The sequence below is a fragment of the Leopardus geoffroyi genome, chromosome E1 (genome assembly GCF_018350155.1).
Source record: "Leopardus geoffroyi isolate Oge1 chromosome E1, O.geoffroyi_Oge1_pat1.0, whole genome shotgun sequence".
Classification (NCBI taxonomy): domain Eukaryota; kingdom Metazoa; phylum Chordata; class Mammalia; order Carnivora; family Felidae; genus Leopardus; species Leopardus geoffroyi.
The window spans coordinates 44,911,330-44,928,356 of NC_059330.1; the positions used below are offsets into that span (position 1 = coordinate 44,911,330).

At 47.2% G+C, this 17,027-nt stretch overlaps 1 protein-coding gene across 10 annotated transcripts in view; it reads left to right on the top strand.

The window, feature by feature from the left end:
• Nucleotides 1-3,988: 3,988 nt before the first annotated feature.
• The window catches only part of GOSR2 (golgi SNAP receptor complex member 2), a 70,233-nt gene continuing 57,194 nt past the window's right edge, over nt 3,989-17,027 (top strand). For 3 of the 10 annotated variants that reach the window (XM_045489333.1, XM_045489336.1, XM_045489339.1), the window contains exons 1-2: nt 12,461-12,566; nt 13,385-13,517. In XM_045489333.1, coding sequence (XP_045345289.1) covers nt 13,405-13,517 — 113 coding nt within the window. In that variant the 5' untranslated portion in view covers nt 12,461-12,566; nt 13,385-13,404. Of the gene's footprint in view, nt 4,120-4,283; nt 4,378-10,631; nt 10,697-12,457; nt 12,567-13,384; nt 13,518-15,918; nt 16,060-17,027 lie in introns of those variants that run through there. The other 7 variants (XR_006715096.1, XM_045489334.1, XM_045489335.1 and 4 more) reach the window with 6 other exon arrangements.

Below are 17,027 nucleotides of genomic sequence, written 5' to 3' on the forward strand. Positions count from 1 at the left end.
CCTGTACCCTGTCTCTCCATCTAGATGATAGACTGTTTTTTTTTTTTAGATGATAAACTTTTTGAGGTCAGGGGGCTATTGCTGCATAACAAACGACCTCCAAACTCAGTGGCTTAAAATACCACCCATTTTGCTATATCTTTTGATGTCCTGGGACAGGAATTCATGCATAGGCTCAGCTGGGCGATTCTTCTTTTCCATTCTTCTTCCTGGAGAGGTCACTTGAGGGGTTCAGCTGGTGGATGGACTGGTATAAAGGTTACGAGCTGGCTTCACCTACATGTCTGGGGCCTTGGCTGGAAGAGTTGGCTCAGTTGGGGCATGTTGAGTGAAGCACCTACACATATAGACTTTCCAGAATGATGGCCTTAGGGTAATTGGACTTCTTCCAAGGTGATTTGGGGTTACCAGCATAAGCCTTCCAAAGAGCTGGGTGGAAACTGCAAGGCTTCTTATGACCTGGCCTTGGAAAACCCAGAGTTTCTCTTCTGTCACATTATATTCATTAAACAAGTCACTAAATCCAGCTCAGATTTAAAAGGAAATGGAATTCGACTCCATCTTTTAATGGGAGCAAAAAATATGAAACCACCTTTATTCAACTACACAGTATAGTCCTAAGACCCAGGCAAGTAAAGTCCCTGGCCAAGGACCCAGGCCTCAATGGGCCCCACACTTTGGAGTGCTATTTTTGAATCTTTCCAAACCCCCCTTCAGTGGAGGCAATCATTCTAGTCTGTTTCTCCTCTTCAGGGTACTCTCCAAACTCCCGTCCCATGCATGGGACTGACCAAGTGCCCTGAAAAGCTTCAGGGCCCATGCCTGTGGGTTGTCCAGGGAAACCTGGCGAGCATATTGCTTCTATCCACCAGCACAGTATTTCTTTTGTGGCATTGCATAAGATCAGGCTGCCTGCGTGGTAGTGACTTGCTGATTTGGGGTGATTCCCATTCACATTGGATACAAGATGAGTTCAGGATTCTGGGGTACTGACAGTCGACCATTGACGCTTGGAGTTAAGCCACCTGTTTGGGTCTGTGCCATGGCACTTGCCAGCCTGTGTTCTGACCACAAGGCTGCCTCCACTCTACAACACACCAGAATAGTGGGGCTCCCCACCTCCACCTGGTAAGGGTGGTCATCCCACACTCACCACAGGCTTTGCACTGCATGTCAGGCAGTGCTCCAGAGGTGGCCATGCCTATCTTCTGCTGGAGACCATTACTCTGCCAACTGGCTTTTACAATCAATGTCTTTCCCTTCTTTTGATCACTGTACTGACGCCATGAGCCTCTGGGTCAGTCTTAAGCAGGGCGAGGTGAGGACCATGTATCCCTTACATGAGTGGGGCTTCTCTTTTTGTTTCACCCATGTACCTGTAGCCTAACTACCCTTTGCCCTCTGCCAAATGGTTTCAGTATGTGGAAAGCAGTGTTGCAGTCAACACTGAAAGAGATCATATTCTAGGAAAGCTGTGATTAAGGCCTAACAAATTTCAAGAAAAAAAAAAAAACAGAGTTGGAAGATATATTATTGTAAATTTATACTGAGTAATTCTGAACAGTGAATTATTATTCATATTTTCCTGCATACTCTAGGGAAAACGTGCCATTAGTGTCATCATCAATGAAGCACAGTGACAAACTTTGGGTCATTGGAAGTCAGCATTCACGTTCAGTGTGAAGGATGACGCAGCATCACGAGTAATAATGTAACTAGCATTAAATAAATAAATCAAGACTCGGTTCAGGTATCATCTCCTCTTTGAAGCCCTCTTGAATCCCCAAACTAGGCTAAGTGTCACTTCTCTGTCATCACACAGTTCCTAATTACCTCTATCCCACACTAGCTACATAGTATTCTAATTATTTCTGTAGATGGTTCCCTCCTGTGTAGATGTGCATATTAAAGAACTTCTATGGCAAGCTGATGTATGTTTTACTCATCTTTGTGCCCCAGTCCTTGCACTGTGCCTGATACGTAGTATGAACTCAATGAATACCTGTACGGAGAGTCATGGAAAGACACCACTGGACTAAGTCAGGTAGACTCTGGTGAGCCTAGAAAAATAGTTCTAGTAGAACAAAGGAGAGGTTGGAAGGCAAGCTACCCACAGAGATGTTGACAGGGTAGATCTGTTGTCTATGTGGTTTAGTCATAAAAGAAATGAGAAGTTTCAAGTGCAGCAAGATGGGGAGATGGAGTTTTCTTCTCTTTAGAGAAAGGCCATGTCCATATAAACACCTTAGAGACTGAGAAGCAGAGGGGAGGTCTTCTGGACCTCAGTATCCTTATCTGCCTAACCCACCTCACCAGGATGCTGTGAGGTCCAAAGAAGAGCAAAATATTGGCATAAAAATTCTTTGAGAAAATTTAAAATTTCTATCCAACCTCTAAAGGCTTCTAACCACTTATAGAATTAAAAAAGAAACCTATAAATAAAAATCTAAGCATGACATTTAAGATCCCCCATGACCTGGCTCCAGCTCTCCTTCTAACACTATTACTGCCCCCAAGCCCCCTAAACCCAGCCACAGAAGGTCTATGTTCTTTCCCGCTTTTTTCCTTTTCTCAAGCTATCCCCTCAGCTTCAAATGCCCTTCCCTTCATCTCCATTAGGCCAACAAGATCAACATTTACAGAGTAGTGAGCTTGTGTAAGATACTGTTAAAACTCTATTGATTCTTTTTTTTTTTTTCAACGTTTATTTATTTTTGGGACAGAGAGAGACAGAGCATGAACGGGGGAGAGGCAGAGAGAGAGAGAGACACAGAATCGGAAACAGGCTCCAGGCTCTGAGCCATCAGCCCAGAGCCCGACGCGGGGCTCGAACTCACGGACCGCGAGATCGTGACCTGGCTGAAGTCGGACGCTTAACCGACTGTGCCACCCAGGCGCCCCAAAACTCTATTGATTCTTGAAGACCCCATTCTTAGGCTGTTTAGTCCATGAACCCTTCTTGCTTTTCTCCAGAATATCAATTGTAGTACTTACTCGACCTGATAATGTTGCTTGAGGGCGTGACTAACCCTCTCAACAGGCTATGAGAGATGAGAGATTTGAGGGTTATATTACTTGTATTCCTCCCCCAATATCCGTGCCTGGCAATAGCAGGTGCTCATTAATAAATATTAGAATAAACGGGAAAATGTTAGGGAAAGAATGTACATGGGTGGACGGTCTCTTAGGACACAAGACTGGGTGGGCTCCAGGATACAGGAAAATAAAAGCATCAACTTGTCAAAGGAAGAGGAACATCTCCTCCCTTGGGAGGAACTGCAGATAAGCCTGGAGGGTGGACATGGGTTAGGTCCACGTGGAGAGACCGAAGCGTCCAAATCCTTCAAGTCTTAACTCAAATGCCACCTCCTACATTAAGTCTTTCCTGAATCTCCGACGGGGCTGACCCTAGCTCGGCTGTCTCTTTGGACTTTCTCCCTTGCAGCTGTTTATTTGTACCCTTATCTCACTTCCTTTCCTAGACCGCGACCTCTCTTGAGGGCAAGAGGAACCCGGTTTCCCCACAGCACACAAGACACGGTTACCACTCATTCATTGGGAGTTTATTGGAAGGATAAATGGGGGGGGGGGTGTAATAACCGGACATATTTGACATAGGAGATGCTTGCGCACAAGAGCCCAGCGGAGCGCAAGCTCCAGACCCACAACTGAGCAGTTTACTGGGAAGCAGAGCGAGAACAGCCCCCCGGGCCTGCCTCCGCTGGGGAATGGCAGGTGTCCACCAGCTCTCCTGCAGCTTTGCTCTGAGGACCTCACGTCCCTACTTCTCCGACTGCCCTTGTCAACGCCTGACTCGATGCCGAAGCCCGACCCCCTACCCACAACTATGCTTCCTCGTCCCCGATCTGCGGCAGTGCCTCTGACTACCCTTAGCCTTTTTGTCCGGGCCTCTTCTCCCGTCGCCCTCCTCTTCTGTCTCCATCACCACCGGCAGGGCGCGCGCCGGGGCAGCCCTGGCCGGCAGGAGGGGGCGGGTCCTGCGACCGGAAGCCGGTAGCCGGAAGCCGGAAGGGGGGCTGTGAGGACGTGTTCCAAGGAAGCCAGGGCCGGACCCGGCGGGGCCGGCGACATGGAGCCGCTGTACCAGCAAACGCACAAGTGAGGGCCGCGTCGGGGCACGGGCGGGGGCGCAGCCAGGCTGGGCGAGGCCGGCTCCCCTGGCTGGGGCCTCGGGCGCCCGCCAGTGTGGAGGCCGAGTCCTTCCGCCGGGGCGCTGCCGGGGGCGGCTCGGAAGTTCTGTCTCTGGCGGGATGCCCAAGTCGGCGGCGGATGGAGGGTCCGGCCTGATGCGTGGGGACGTTCGGCCGGACGGCTCATGGGATCTTCGAGGCCGCGACTACCTGCTAAGTAGATTAGGTGAAGGGAAAGTCACACTTACAGATTATAATTGTTTGTCCAGCACCTGCCAACTCACTGCTCTGGGTTGGTAGAGATGGTGGGAGTCAGGGCCCCTACACATAGTTTACTATTCACTTGGAGAGCCCAGGGACGTCCGAAAAAAATCTAAGGTGTGGCAGGATTGGATGGAGTGTAAATGAACAATACAAACGGAATCGTCTTTAGCAGTTTAGAAAGATCCATCATTGAGCTAAGGTCGTCAGAATAAGTTTCATTGTAACTCACAGCTCCTAAATGACGTCAGCCCCTACTCTTGATTGACACTAATCTGTTGTTGCTGCTACACTTTTTTCCCTTTTCTTTTGATTTGGTTTATACTAGAGACCATAATGATGAAGTGTTTGGTTTGAGTGCAAATATAAAACCTACTTTGTAACAGTATTAAAACGACAGAATTTGCTCTTACCCTGGGAGCCCTATTCTCATATAAAAATTGTAAGAAGGGACGGGTCGCCTGTGTGGCTCAGTCGGTTGGACATCTGACTCTTGATCTCAGCTCACGGCTTGATCTCTGGGTGGTGAGTTCAAGCCCTGCGTTAAGCTTCAAGCTGGGCATGGAGACTACTTTAGAAAAAAAATTTTATATCTATATATATGATGGGACTTAAATAATCAGACCTGTGAGTCCATTGGAAAAGGAATGAATAGAATTATTTTTGTGTTACTAAGAAAGGACAGATCTTTTAGTCTGTCTTTCCCCTGAAGTATTGAACCAGTCCTGGGAGTTCTGGTTCTAGACTTCTTTTTCTGATCTATAAAATGTTAGTTTGGAGCTCATAAACTTTGAGGCTCCTTTCAGCTTCATGATACTGGTGATTGAGTGTCTTAAAAGGAAACACACAGGGGCGCCTGGGTGGCGCAGTCGGTTAAGCGTCCGACTTCAGCCAGGTCACGATCTCGCGGTCCGTGAGTTCGAGCCCCGCGTCGGGCTCTGGGCTGATGGCTCAGAGCCTGGAGCCTGTTTCCGATTCTGTGTCTCTCTCTCTCTCTGCCTCTCCCCCGTTCATGCTCTGTCTCTCTCTGTCCCAAAAATAAATAAACGTTGAAAAAAAAATTAAAAAAAAAAAAAAAGGAAACACACAATCCTGCGAGCGTCAGCAATTAACTTTTGCAGTTGCAGAAATTAATGATTGAGGCTGAATTGACACAACAGTAACTGAGCATATTAATTTTACTGGAACTTTGAACCCACTTTGTGGTTATCTCTGGCCATGTCCCTGACCAGTACATTGGAATGAAATCAGTACTTGAAAGTTCTGTATCTTGAAAACTCCTTCTTAACTGCCTGAGCAATGAGTGGGGGAGGGAGGGGAGGTGAAAATCAGAATAAACATTTTATGCTTAAGTAATACTGCATTAGGATGAACTTTATAGATGAATAAGTGGCCAGGCTTCTATTTTTGATATTCAAGTGGTTGTAGAGGTGTCTGTATTTGTCCCCTGTATAGTCTAGGATCACTCAGTGCCCTGGACCTTATTATCTCTAGAGATTCTTTTTGTTTTTAATTTTTTAAAAAATATTTATTTATTTTTGAGAATTAGAGTGTGAGTGGGGGAGGGGGGGGAGAGAGAGAGGGAGCTACAGAGTCCGAAGCAGGCTCTAGGCTTCAAGCTGTCAGCACAGAGCCCAAAGCGGGGCTCGAACCCACGAATCGTGGGATCATGACCTGAGCTGAAGCCGGACACTTAGCCGACTAAGCCACCTAGGTCCCTCTATCCCTAGAGCTTCCGATTCAGTAGGTCTGGAGCACAAGAAGCTCTATTTTTAACAAGCTCTCCAAGTGATTTTGGTGAGCAGCTGGGTGTGAAAACTGTTACCTTATCTGAAGACCAGTTTTTCCTTTTTTTGATTTTGCCTTCTGGTGAGAGGCTAAATGTAGAAGCGGCAAGGTGGGTGAGGTGAAAATGACCAGATGGTTCCCACTACTTTTAAGTAAAGCAAAAACAACCACAAATGTTTGTATGATGCCGTAAAGGTTACACAGCAATTTCATATTGCATTTGGATCTATGAGCCTTTAAATGATTGTGATTATTTATTCATGTGTGTACCCTGTTTTATCGGAGACTGAGGCACCAAGGAGTTAAATGGCTTGTTCCTGGTTCCTCAGCCAGTCCGTAGTGGGACCAGAACTTGCAACCAGTATCTTTTAACTCTAAAACTCTTCCCTGCTCGTAGGGGTCAGAGGCAGCATGGATACAAAATAGGTGTATATGAAAGGATGAGAGTAGTTCCATGGACTTTTAAAAAGCAATTTCATTTCTACAGACTGGATTTGTTTGTTTGTTTGTTTGTTTGTTTTTAGTCAGGAACAGTGACCTTGTTTTCTTACTATTAGGTCTCTCTGCTTGGTGATGTTATTACCTAAGCCCACCACGGACCCCATGTTGGACAGGGCTAAGACTTCTGGTTTCTAGTGTCCACCTCCCCGCCCGCCCCAAGTCCTGCCTGTGCATCACCTGTTCCTTATTGGCTTCAAGTGTGTTGTCTGAATTCCCAGTTTGGTTTAAAACAGACTTGCCACATAGTGGTCCCCCCTATGCCATGCCTACTTGCTTTGTTGTTTTGCATTTGATTTCCTCCCAGGCATGAAATGTAGAGATTGGAATCATTTTCTTGGCCGTATCTCTTCTAGTTCATTCAAAACATTTGGAGCTTAGGTGGGAGAAGTCAGTATTGTTTCCCTGCAACTTTAAAGTTTGTCCATTTTGGCTTAGAAAACAGTATAAGCCCCCTGAAGGGTGTTTATAGGGTGAGTGTTGCCATCATCTCTCACCCTGTCCTCATAGACTTTAAAAATTGGAAGGGACTGGCAAAATCTTCCATTCCAACTCCCTGTAGTCAGGAAGACCCTTTATAAAACCCGAAGCAGTTCATGTACCCTGTGTTTAAACATGCAGGAGCTCTTTTTCTTCTTCCTTGTTTTCTTTTTTTTTAAGTTTAGAGAGAGAAAGAACACGAGTTGGGGGGGGGGGGTGCGCAGAGAGAGGGAGAACCCCAAGCAGGCTCCCAGCTGTCAGCGCAGAGCCCGCCCGACACGGGGCTCGAACCCATGAACCATGAGATCATGAGCTGAGCCTACCAAGAGTCGACGCTCAACTGACTGAGCCCCCCAGGCGCCCCCCTTCTTCCTTTGCTTGAAGAGAGAGAGTTCATAATTATTCTGGGGTTTTTGTGGGGAGGGGCATGTTGAGCTGAAAGCTACCCTCTTGAATGGGGCTCTTGGTTCTGGCTCTCCCTTCAGGAGCCGCAGTGGAGAATGAGCCCATTCCTCTGCCTCTGTCAGCTCTACGTATTTGACAAGCACCAGCTGCCCCATTTTAATGGAGGTGTTTTTTTCTTTTTTCTTTTTTCTTTTTTCTCTTTTCTCTTCTTTTCTTTTCTCAGAGGCTTATTATCACTAGCTCTTTTGACCATTCCTCTTCATGACTTGACTTCTAGACTCTTCCCCGGTCATCCTCTTCATCCATCTTCCGTCAGGGGAAGTCTTTAATAGGGGCCTTTAACAGACAGCTCCCAGGATGGAATGCCTCTTGATATTGTACATTGGGGACTTTTTAAAAAAGTCTTAAGTGGGAATGCTTTTCATCCCTGACAAATTTCATCTTACTATTTTAGCCTAAATGAAAATATTACTATTTGTTTTGTGGTACAACATCCTAACCTAGGCTCATTATAGCACAGAGTCGTGTGCAAATGTCATCAACGTAAGTTGGTTTGTTAAAAAATCTTGAACAAAACGTAGAGCTGAAGGCAGTCCTGTGGTAGAATGCTGGAAATCTTTGCTAGCATCCCTTGGGTACCATTATTTAGCCTGCCATGAAGCCCTCGTCCTTGAAGTTTTAAGTATTTGTCAATCCATGGGAGAAATGTACTATCTCATTATTTTGACTTTGCATTCTTCTGATTACTAGTCATGTGGAATAATAGATACAGATGTAGATATGGATATAGATATAGATATAGATATGTTTGGGTTTTCTTTTCTGTCATTTGCTCTTTGCCCATTTTACAAAAGTGCTTTGACTTTTCCTGTTGATTTGCAGCATTTTTTAATATACTCTAGACATTAGTCCTTTCTTATCTGCCTCGGGTATCTTCCAGTCTCTGCATGTCTTTTTATTTTATTTTTTTAGAGCGTCTTTGGTGTAGACAGGTGTTTTGTTTTAATGTAGTCAAATTGACGGGTCTTGTGGTTTGTGTGGTTTGGGGGACAGTATTGTTTTTTGCCTTGTTTAGGAAATTCTTCTTCAGCCTGAAGTCATAGTATGCATTCCTGTATTTTCTCCAGAAAATTTTAAAGCCTTGCCTTTTACATTTGGGCTTTAAACCATCTCGCGTTTCTTTTTGTGTCTGGACTCTATTCTTTGCTCCTGGGTCAGGGTTAGGGTTTGTCTGTCTCCGCACTGCAATGATGTTGTTTTGTTTGGTTTTGTGTCGTTATTATGGCTTTGTCATAAGTCCTCGTAGCAGGTGGACCAGGTCATCCCTCTCATACTTGATTCAGAGTTGTCTTGGATACTCTTTGCCCCCTGCCCCCCTCCCTTTTTTTCTTCTGTTCCTGTTCCTGTCAATACTGCTAATTTTCACATTTGCTCTATGAAGCTGCCATTGACAACTTACCTCACGGCCTACGTGCAGGCCTTCGGTAAAATCCTAATTCTCTTCCCATCGGCGTCGCCGTGCAGTCCTCTTGCTGTCTCTGTGGTTACCCTGACCCAGATGTTGGTTAACTCAAGCTGTGTTCCTCCATCTACCTCCGTACCTCCACGTGCCCTCATTCTACACTATCAGGACCTATCTTACCGGAGGAGCAGTCTGGGCCCTCCATCTCTAGTGGTGATTTCTAGTTTCCTTTCAGGGCCGTGGGTCTTACCCAGGTGCGCTCAGACTCAGTAGGGCGCTGGCCTTGCTTCTGGTGCCATGGGTCATGTTTAGAGTCCGCAGGAAAGCCCTGGAAAAGACAAGACAGAGTTGAAACCCAGTTTGGGCTTCTGGCTTGCATTGGTAAATTTGGGTTCACAGATTGTGGTGCTCATGGTGGAGGCTGGTTGCTGACCTTTCCCTCAAGGGTTGGAGGTGATATAGTTGCTCAGCAGACTGCTTTCCTGTGCCTCTGATGTGAGAGACCGGAAGCACCAGGAGCCCGTTGTTGGGGTAGCATAGGCAGTATTCCAGAACTGATCGCAGACGACTGCTAGGAAGGGCTCTGGGGGTGACCTTGGTCAAGCCCCGAGGAGCCTCCGGAGAGCACGCTAGGGCGCGCCATCTGAGACCACGTTGGCGAGCCAGGGTACGGTGTCGCATTTCCCAATGAGGTGGCACTCGCCTGGGATTGCCAGGGAAAGGCCTTTACCGGACGGGACATCCCCGTCTTTCAGGACCTTCCTCTGATAGTTTTCTCGCACTGAGCGCCTCATCCCTTCTCCCCTCCGACCCCTACTCGCTTCCGGGCAGGCCCACCTGCTTGTAATCCACGTGCCTTTTTGCCGATCCTTTTCTTCATCTCTTCCCTCATCAGGTCAAGTTTCCGTCTTCAGAGTGCTCTTTAGAACTCACTTGACGCCACCGGGTTCCGCCAGCTTTTACTCTTATTTTCTTACGTTTCCTTGGCACCACGCCACTGCGCGTAGCCCCTCAGCTTCCTTTTTGTTTACACTTACATGTAGTGATGTTCCCCTAAATCTTCTTGGGACTTGTCATGTCTCTCTGGCCTGTCATTCCTAATTACATTGTTTCTCAAGGACAAGGATTATATCTTTCTTGCCCTTTGACTCTCCCTAGTACAGACCAGCGCTCAGCCCATCGGGTCAAAGAACAGAGAGTGGGATTGGCTGGGTCCGGATTGAGGTTTATCACTTGCTGTGTGACCTTGAACAAGTTACATAACCTTTCTGGGCTTCGGTTGTCTTATTTATAGAACGAAGATGATAATGGTCCTTTCCGCAAAGGGTTATTGACTTTGCGGAATGTCTCTGATGTGGCAGGCACTTAGTAAGCGCCGCCTGTTAGTGTTCTTATTAATATTCATGGTAAAATATTAGAAACCAGGCCAAAACATGTGGCCTAAAGTGCCACTTAACAAAGTTTACAGTTCAGTGATGCTGTCGATTTAAATCAGTTACACGTTGGCATCAGAAAATTTGTCTTTCCTGACCGAAGCACTGTTGATGACTCCTGTCTCACTCATTTCCTCTCTCTTCCTTTGATAGGCAGGTCCACGAGATCCAGTCTCACATGGGACGCCTGGAGACCGCGGACAAGCAGTCTCTGCACTGTGAGTAATTAACTATGGAGACCAGAGTCCTTTCTCCTGATGACACGATGCTAATGGGCTGGGTTTCCTGACCGCCTTGCTGCCTCAGGGGCTTAATGATTCCATGCCGAAGGAGTTCTGTTGTTAGGGGTGGACAGAAAAACCCTCTGGCAAAGCCTCTGACTTCTCTCATTGCGCCCCGTGGAATCCCACAGGCCTTATCCCCCATTACCCCTCAACTCACCCTGACAGGGCCCTATGGGAATGGACCTCCTCTCCTCTGTCTTAATCTAATTACCGAGCCCTGGGAGGAATGTACTCCGTACAAATTCAGAGATGTTTAACTGGAATTGGTCATTTCTTCTGAGCTGAGAACTGTGGCTTTTTAGGAGGATTATTCAGAAACGAATAGCAATATTAATTAGTGTAGTTCCCACACTGTGGTTTCATTTGAGAAGAGTGCTGCTTTTTGTTTTACAGTTTTCTGTTGGCCAGAAAAGGTCCTTTCTCTGAGCTGGCCACAACAGATGCCACTGGTTACCCACACGTTGCTGAAGCCACCCGTTCACCTCCCCACCTGGCTGTCGCCATGCCCTTTTCTGTTTGCTCATGCCTCCTTTTCGGAGCGTCAAAAGCATCTCTTTTCTGGATTCTGTGCCCCACCCTGTTCTAATCTACAGTGCATATGTTAGCTGCTGCAGGTTGGCCTAGGAGGGTCACATTGCTTCTTTACTGTCGTGTCTTTATTGGGCAAGAAGCAATCTGGGTACCTTTTTTTTTTGTTAATGTTTGTTTGTTTGTTTGTTTGTTTATTTATTTATTTATTTATTTGAGAGAGAGAGCACACAAGCAGGGGAGGGGCAGAGAGAGGGAGAGAGAGAGAATCCCAAACAGGCTCTGAGCTGTCAGAGACCCTGGTGTGGGGCTCGATCCCACGAACCGTGAGACCGCAACCTGTGCTGAAATCAGCAGTCGGGCACAGTCAGATGCTTAACCGACTGAGCCACCCAGACGCCCCCCTGGGTGCCCTTTTTGTACACGGTTTAGTTCCTATCCATCTGCTTTGTTTGCCTTCCCAGCAGTCTCACTGTCACATGATTAGAAATGGAAAAGAGGTCATGTTGACTGTTTATCAAGAGGGATAAGGAAAATGACTGTATTTATCATATCTTTACCTCTGTGGATTCTTTCCTGGGCCTTTCCTAGTGATATTCAGTCTATTTTGGGGATTCCAGCATCAGCCTGCCCGTCCTTATGGAAAGCCTCAAGGGAGCTCTTCTCTGTGTTTCACACACTAATCTTCCCCTTTGTGCTTTTTTTTCTTTTAACCTCATTACTGTAGGGAATTCAATTGGCAGCCTTCTTACTAGATATTTATAACTCGTATCTGAGAATAATCTCAAAGGAAAAGAGACCTCATTCTGTTTCAGAAGATACTGCATTTTGCTTAAAATATTTTATTTGGACAACCCAAATATTCATTTTATTTTCTAAAGGCAGGAAATTTATTTCTACAGATTTATCTGTAGCTTTTTAAACAATTGGCATTGCTGTGACATTAACAGCTACATGTATATATGCGTGTGTGTGTTTAGAACAACATTTACAGAATCAGTATCACTTGAATTTTTTTCCATTATTCAGTACGATATGCGTTTTTCTCCTTTTCGAATGGGTTTCTTTGAATTTATTGGATATGGAAAAAGACATGTTTATTGTATCATTCTAATTTAAGCTCACTGTCTCTTTTCCAGCAATTACTCTTTTTTCTCTTTTGTGCAGTAGTAGAAAACGAAATCCAAGCAAGCATTGACCAGATATTCAGCCATCTAGAACGTCTGGAGATTCTGTCCAGCAAGGAGCCCCCGAACAAAAGACAGAATGCCAAACTGTGAGTGTTGTGACGCCTCTTGTCCAGGGGAGGCTGTCAGATATTCTGAAAATCCATTTACACGTTGAAAAACTGAGACTGTGAAGATGAAGTCCCCCTAAAGGGCACGGTTTCGTTTCAATGATACTTCCTCAAAATAAAAAGCCTGTGAGGTTAGGGGCTCAGAAGCCTGTGTCTCCTTACATTGGGTCATTTTGAAATTTTGCCTCCAATACCGTTTTTCTGGCCAGACCCGTGGCCTTACTTGAAGCCTCCAGCAGCCAGGGAGGTGTGCACTGCCCTCTGGTTCCTGCTGCATTCTTGGATTGAGATGAAATCTTGCCCTTAATCACTTCAATCAGCCGATTTATAATGAAATACTGATCTAACATTTGATACTCCGCCATGAAATTCAAATGAAAACCCTCACCACCTCCAGCCCAGCCCCTGCTCCCAAAAGTTCTTATGAAACTTTGTTGTTGCTTTACTCGAAAGGTGCCCTTGGGCTCCTTCTTGAAAAGCGATATAATCCATGGCAGGTCAGGGAGAGGTCCTTGAGCCTGCTTCCTGTCACCTGTTCCCTGTCATGCATCCAGAATCAGAGACCAGCAGATGCTTAAGTAAAGCTGTTGGGATCTCTTGTGCTACAACCGTACTTTAACCACAGGCCGCTTCTTTATTTTCAACATCAGTGATCAAAATCAGATCATTTTGGTGGGGACAGCATGCAGTGGTGTAGGGAGAAGTAAGGAAGCATCTTTCTTGAATACGAAGGCTGGCCGCTCAAAATGTGCGGCCCTGGGTTTCTGGAATGTAATCTCTGTCTCCATCAATTCCAGTCGTGTTGACCAGTTAAAGTATGATGTCCAGCACCTGCAGACTGCTCTCAGAAACTTCCAGCATCGGCGATACGCAAGGGAGCAGCAGGAGAGACAGCGAGAGGAACTTCTGTCTCGAACCTTCACCACTAACGTAAGCCAGGCTCCTGGTTGGGGGGCGGGAGGGGGTGGGGGGGCAGTGTCTACAGGCACTCGGCAGCTCGTCGCCACTGAAACTCGGTCCTGGAGCTTCATCTTTGTGGGGGGTGTCCGAAGCCGATCGACTGGAAGTAACAGTGGGCCTTGTGCCTTGCCACAGACACTAGACCTAGACAGGGAACCTCCTTCTCTAACACGAAAACCCGAAGTGGAAGCAGTTAAATTGAAGGAGTTGGCAGGGGTGAAAATGACCTGGGTTTGACTGAGAGGTGGAAGTTCACATGGTGGAAACGGTTTCTGATCAGATGGAGACAGGTGATGAGAACTGAAACCACTTGTCATGAGGGGCAGCATTTCAAAGCTGCCTGCGGGCACTTGCCATCGTGCTGTGTATGTGTGTGGTTCCCGTGTCAGGTGCCTTAAAATGTTTTTGCCCCAAATCTGAGCAGCAATTTGGAGGAATTTGTTAACAGGTCTTTTGTTTTGGATGGATTGCTTGACTTGAGCCTGTTCGAAAGTGGCCTGGTTGGTTTGCATGTTCGGTTTTTGGGAGACCCTTGCCCCTGCCCCTCGGTCTTAATAGGATCCATTCCTGCACATGGCTGTTGATGGCTAGAGGACACACTGGCCTTTTTCAGGTCCCTGATAATGTATTTCCACCAAGTGAGGTGGGTTTTGGGTTGTTTTGTTTTAACAGAGAGGTTCATTTTCTAAAGAGGTCTTAGCTCTCTAAGCCTGCCATCAGAATTCAAATCAGCCCACGTTTCACAGATGCTTAAGTCTCTCTGCTGTGTCCACACTTGCAGCAAATTTCCCTGAGTGTTTCAGAATGTGCCTGTGTAGTTTGTGCTTCTCTAGAGTAAGCAGTCAAGTAACACTGATTAACAATTCAGAAGTGTGATGAGGACGTGTTGGAGGCATAGTGGTAGGCACAGCTGTCTGTCTGCCTTCCTTCCTTCCTTCCTTCCTTCCTTCCTTCCTTCCTTCCTTTCGGTAGTTTCAAGTTTTCATAGCTGCCTTTCAAAAGCGTAATGAACTCTACAACACGCCAAAAGGTGTGTGGGCTTTTGATCGCTATGGCATTGGGTACTCAAACCTCTTTTAGGTCAGGGATGATCGCTCAGGATTCTTTTGTTTGCATATCAGCTCGGTGTGGTGCTCTGCACGCAGTGCCCCTTAATCAAAGTTGACTTTGCCAAATGAACTTCTTGCCGGTCACTCTGAGCTGGAACTATGATATGTTTTTCGGAGTGATAATGCCCAATTAGGTCTACCCTTTCAGGCGGAAGGGTAAGAACGATTTGTATACAGAAGGCACTCAATAAACACTTGTCGAATGAAGAGAAGCCTCTATTTGATTCATTCAAACACTGGAGTCTTGTGACCTACTGAGCATTAGCTGTATGCAGAACATTGTTTAAGATGCTGAGAGTAAAGCTTGTGAAAAAGTGAAAAGCTGTGGTCCCCGCCTGCTTCTCGAAACGCTCCTGTGTTAGCAGGGGGCACTGGGAGCAGGTGCATGAAAAGTGATTCTGAACGTATGCAGCAAGGAAGAGGTGGTTGAACCTCTTCATGGTGATTGAAAGAGGGGAGAATGACCCTGCATGGCAAAAGAATGTGCGATTGTCGGGAGGCGGGAAAGAAGGGAACTATGGCCAGTCCTGACTGCCTTCTGTATCCAGTCCGCTTCTGGTGTAAACTTAGAGCCCTGAGACCAGTCTCAGTGTTTCTTCCCACAAGATGGTTAAGAGGGTCGGCTCTGCACTCAGTAGTGAGATACAGGCCCCGCTGGACTGAACAGCTCTGTGTGATCTTAGACCTCTCTGAGCTTCAGTTTCTTCACCTCTAAAATGGGGATAGTACAGTAACTGTGTTATAACGTTAGGATAAGGATTAAGTGAGCTTAGGGTAATGGGCATCAGGGTGGAAAGTACTTGATCGGTGTCAGTTTTTTTCTTCCTTCATTTCTTTACAGCCCTTTCTGGACCGCTGAGGAGAATTGTCCCATCCCGACTACCCATTAGGCCTTCGTCTCCTTTGTCCTTAGTCAGACTCCGTCTAAGTGCAGCGACAGCTGTAGATAAAACAGCTGCAGAACAAAAGCAAACCTGTAATACTGTGTTAAGGGAAAGCCAAGGAAAGGAACATTTGGAACAAGCTAAGTTAATAGGGGAGTAGTCAGAGAAAGCCTTCAGGAGAAGCCCAGCAAGACCTTGCAGGACTGATGTTCCTTCTTAAGTGGTGGTCATGGTGGAGAGGCAGGAATTCACAGGCCGTGTGTATCTGGCTGTCTCTCTGGCTTGGCCTTGGCCGACAGGCGGAGCAGTCAGACCCGCTGGGACCCCAGGAGCTGACCAGGCAGCAGAGCTAATCCTGTGCCTGTGTCTCTTTCACAGGACTCTGACACGACCATCCCAATGGATAGCTCGCTGCATTTCAACTCCTCCCTCCAGAAAATTCACCATGGCATGGACGACCTCATCGGAGGCGGGCACAGTATTCTGGACGGACTGAGGGCCCAGAGACTGACCTTGAAGGTGGGGGCTTTTCTGGGGGACAGGGAGGAGGCCCTTCGTTCTGGCCTCATCCACCAGTTGGGTACCCGCGTTGACGTCTTGGTTACGTATCCTCGCGTTTTGTTACTTTGGTGGTGAGACAGAGCCCTGAGTCTGGGGTCCTTTCTTTTGGAGCTGAAGTATGAGGAGTCCACAAGTGACCACCTTCCCTTCGCCCGCAGCTGCTACTTGTGCTTGCAACGAACCATAATTTGGCATCACTTGGTATCTGGGTCTTTTTCCGTTTACTGAACTTACCATGAAAGTGGCTGCTACGATAGGCACCACTAAGACCAAGAAATCCCACAACTGCCGAAATTACAGAATGCACGATTCTGAGAAGGCACACGTGGCCACATGTGGCCCCTCGCCCTCACGTGGTTTCCCGGAGAGCCCCTCCTGCCGACCACCTGATAGCCGAGACCTTTTGTGCTCTTGTAACTGAGCCCCTGTGGGCGGGGCCGGAGGGCTGCCTGGGTTGACTAGCCGCAGGCACAGAAGGGCTTCTAGAGCATCTGGGCTGGCCCGTAGCAGCTGCCCTCTCTGTAGTCCCAGGTATTCCTAGAAGCCCCGCCCCACTGGCCGAGGCTCAAACCCCCTGGGAGCGGTTTACAGAAACATTACACAGATTCTGATGTCAGTCATGATGTTTCAGCCTCAGCCCTTTTCCTGTATCAGCTCTAATGGATAATGGGGTGTGGGCTGTGCCTATTATCAGGGTGTGGTCCCCTGTGAACGCAGCACTCCCAGCCACTGAGCTGTGAGAAACAGTCACTCGGAAGTGTGAGATTTATCTTAGTTTTTGTTGGACCGCGTTGAGCCCGTCAGCCCCGCGGGACTTCAGTACATTGCTGCACAGCCCCTGCCGTCGTCACCAGGGAGAAGGTCAGGCAGCCCACAAGTGACCCTCACGCCCTGCTGCCGGCCGTGGTGCTTCTGGTGGTCTGGAA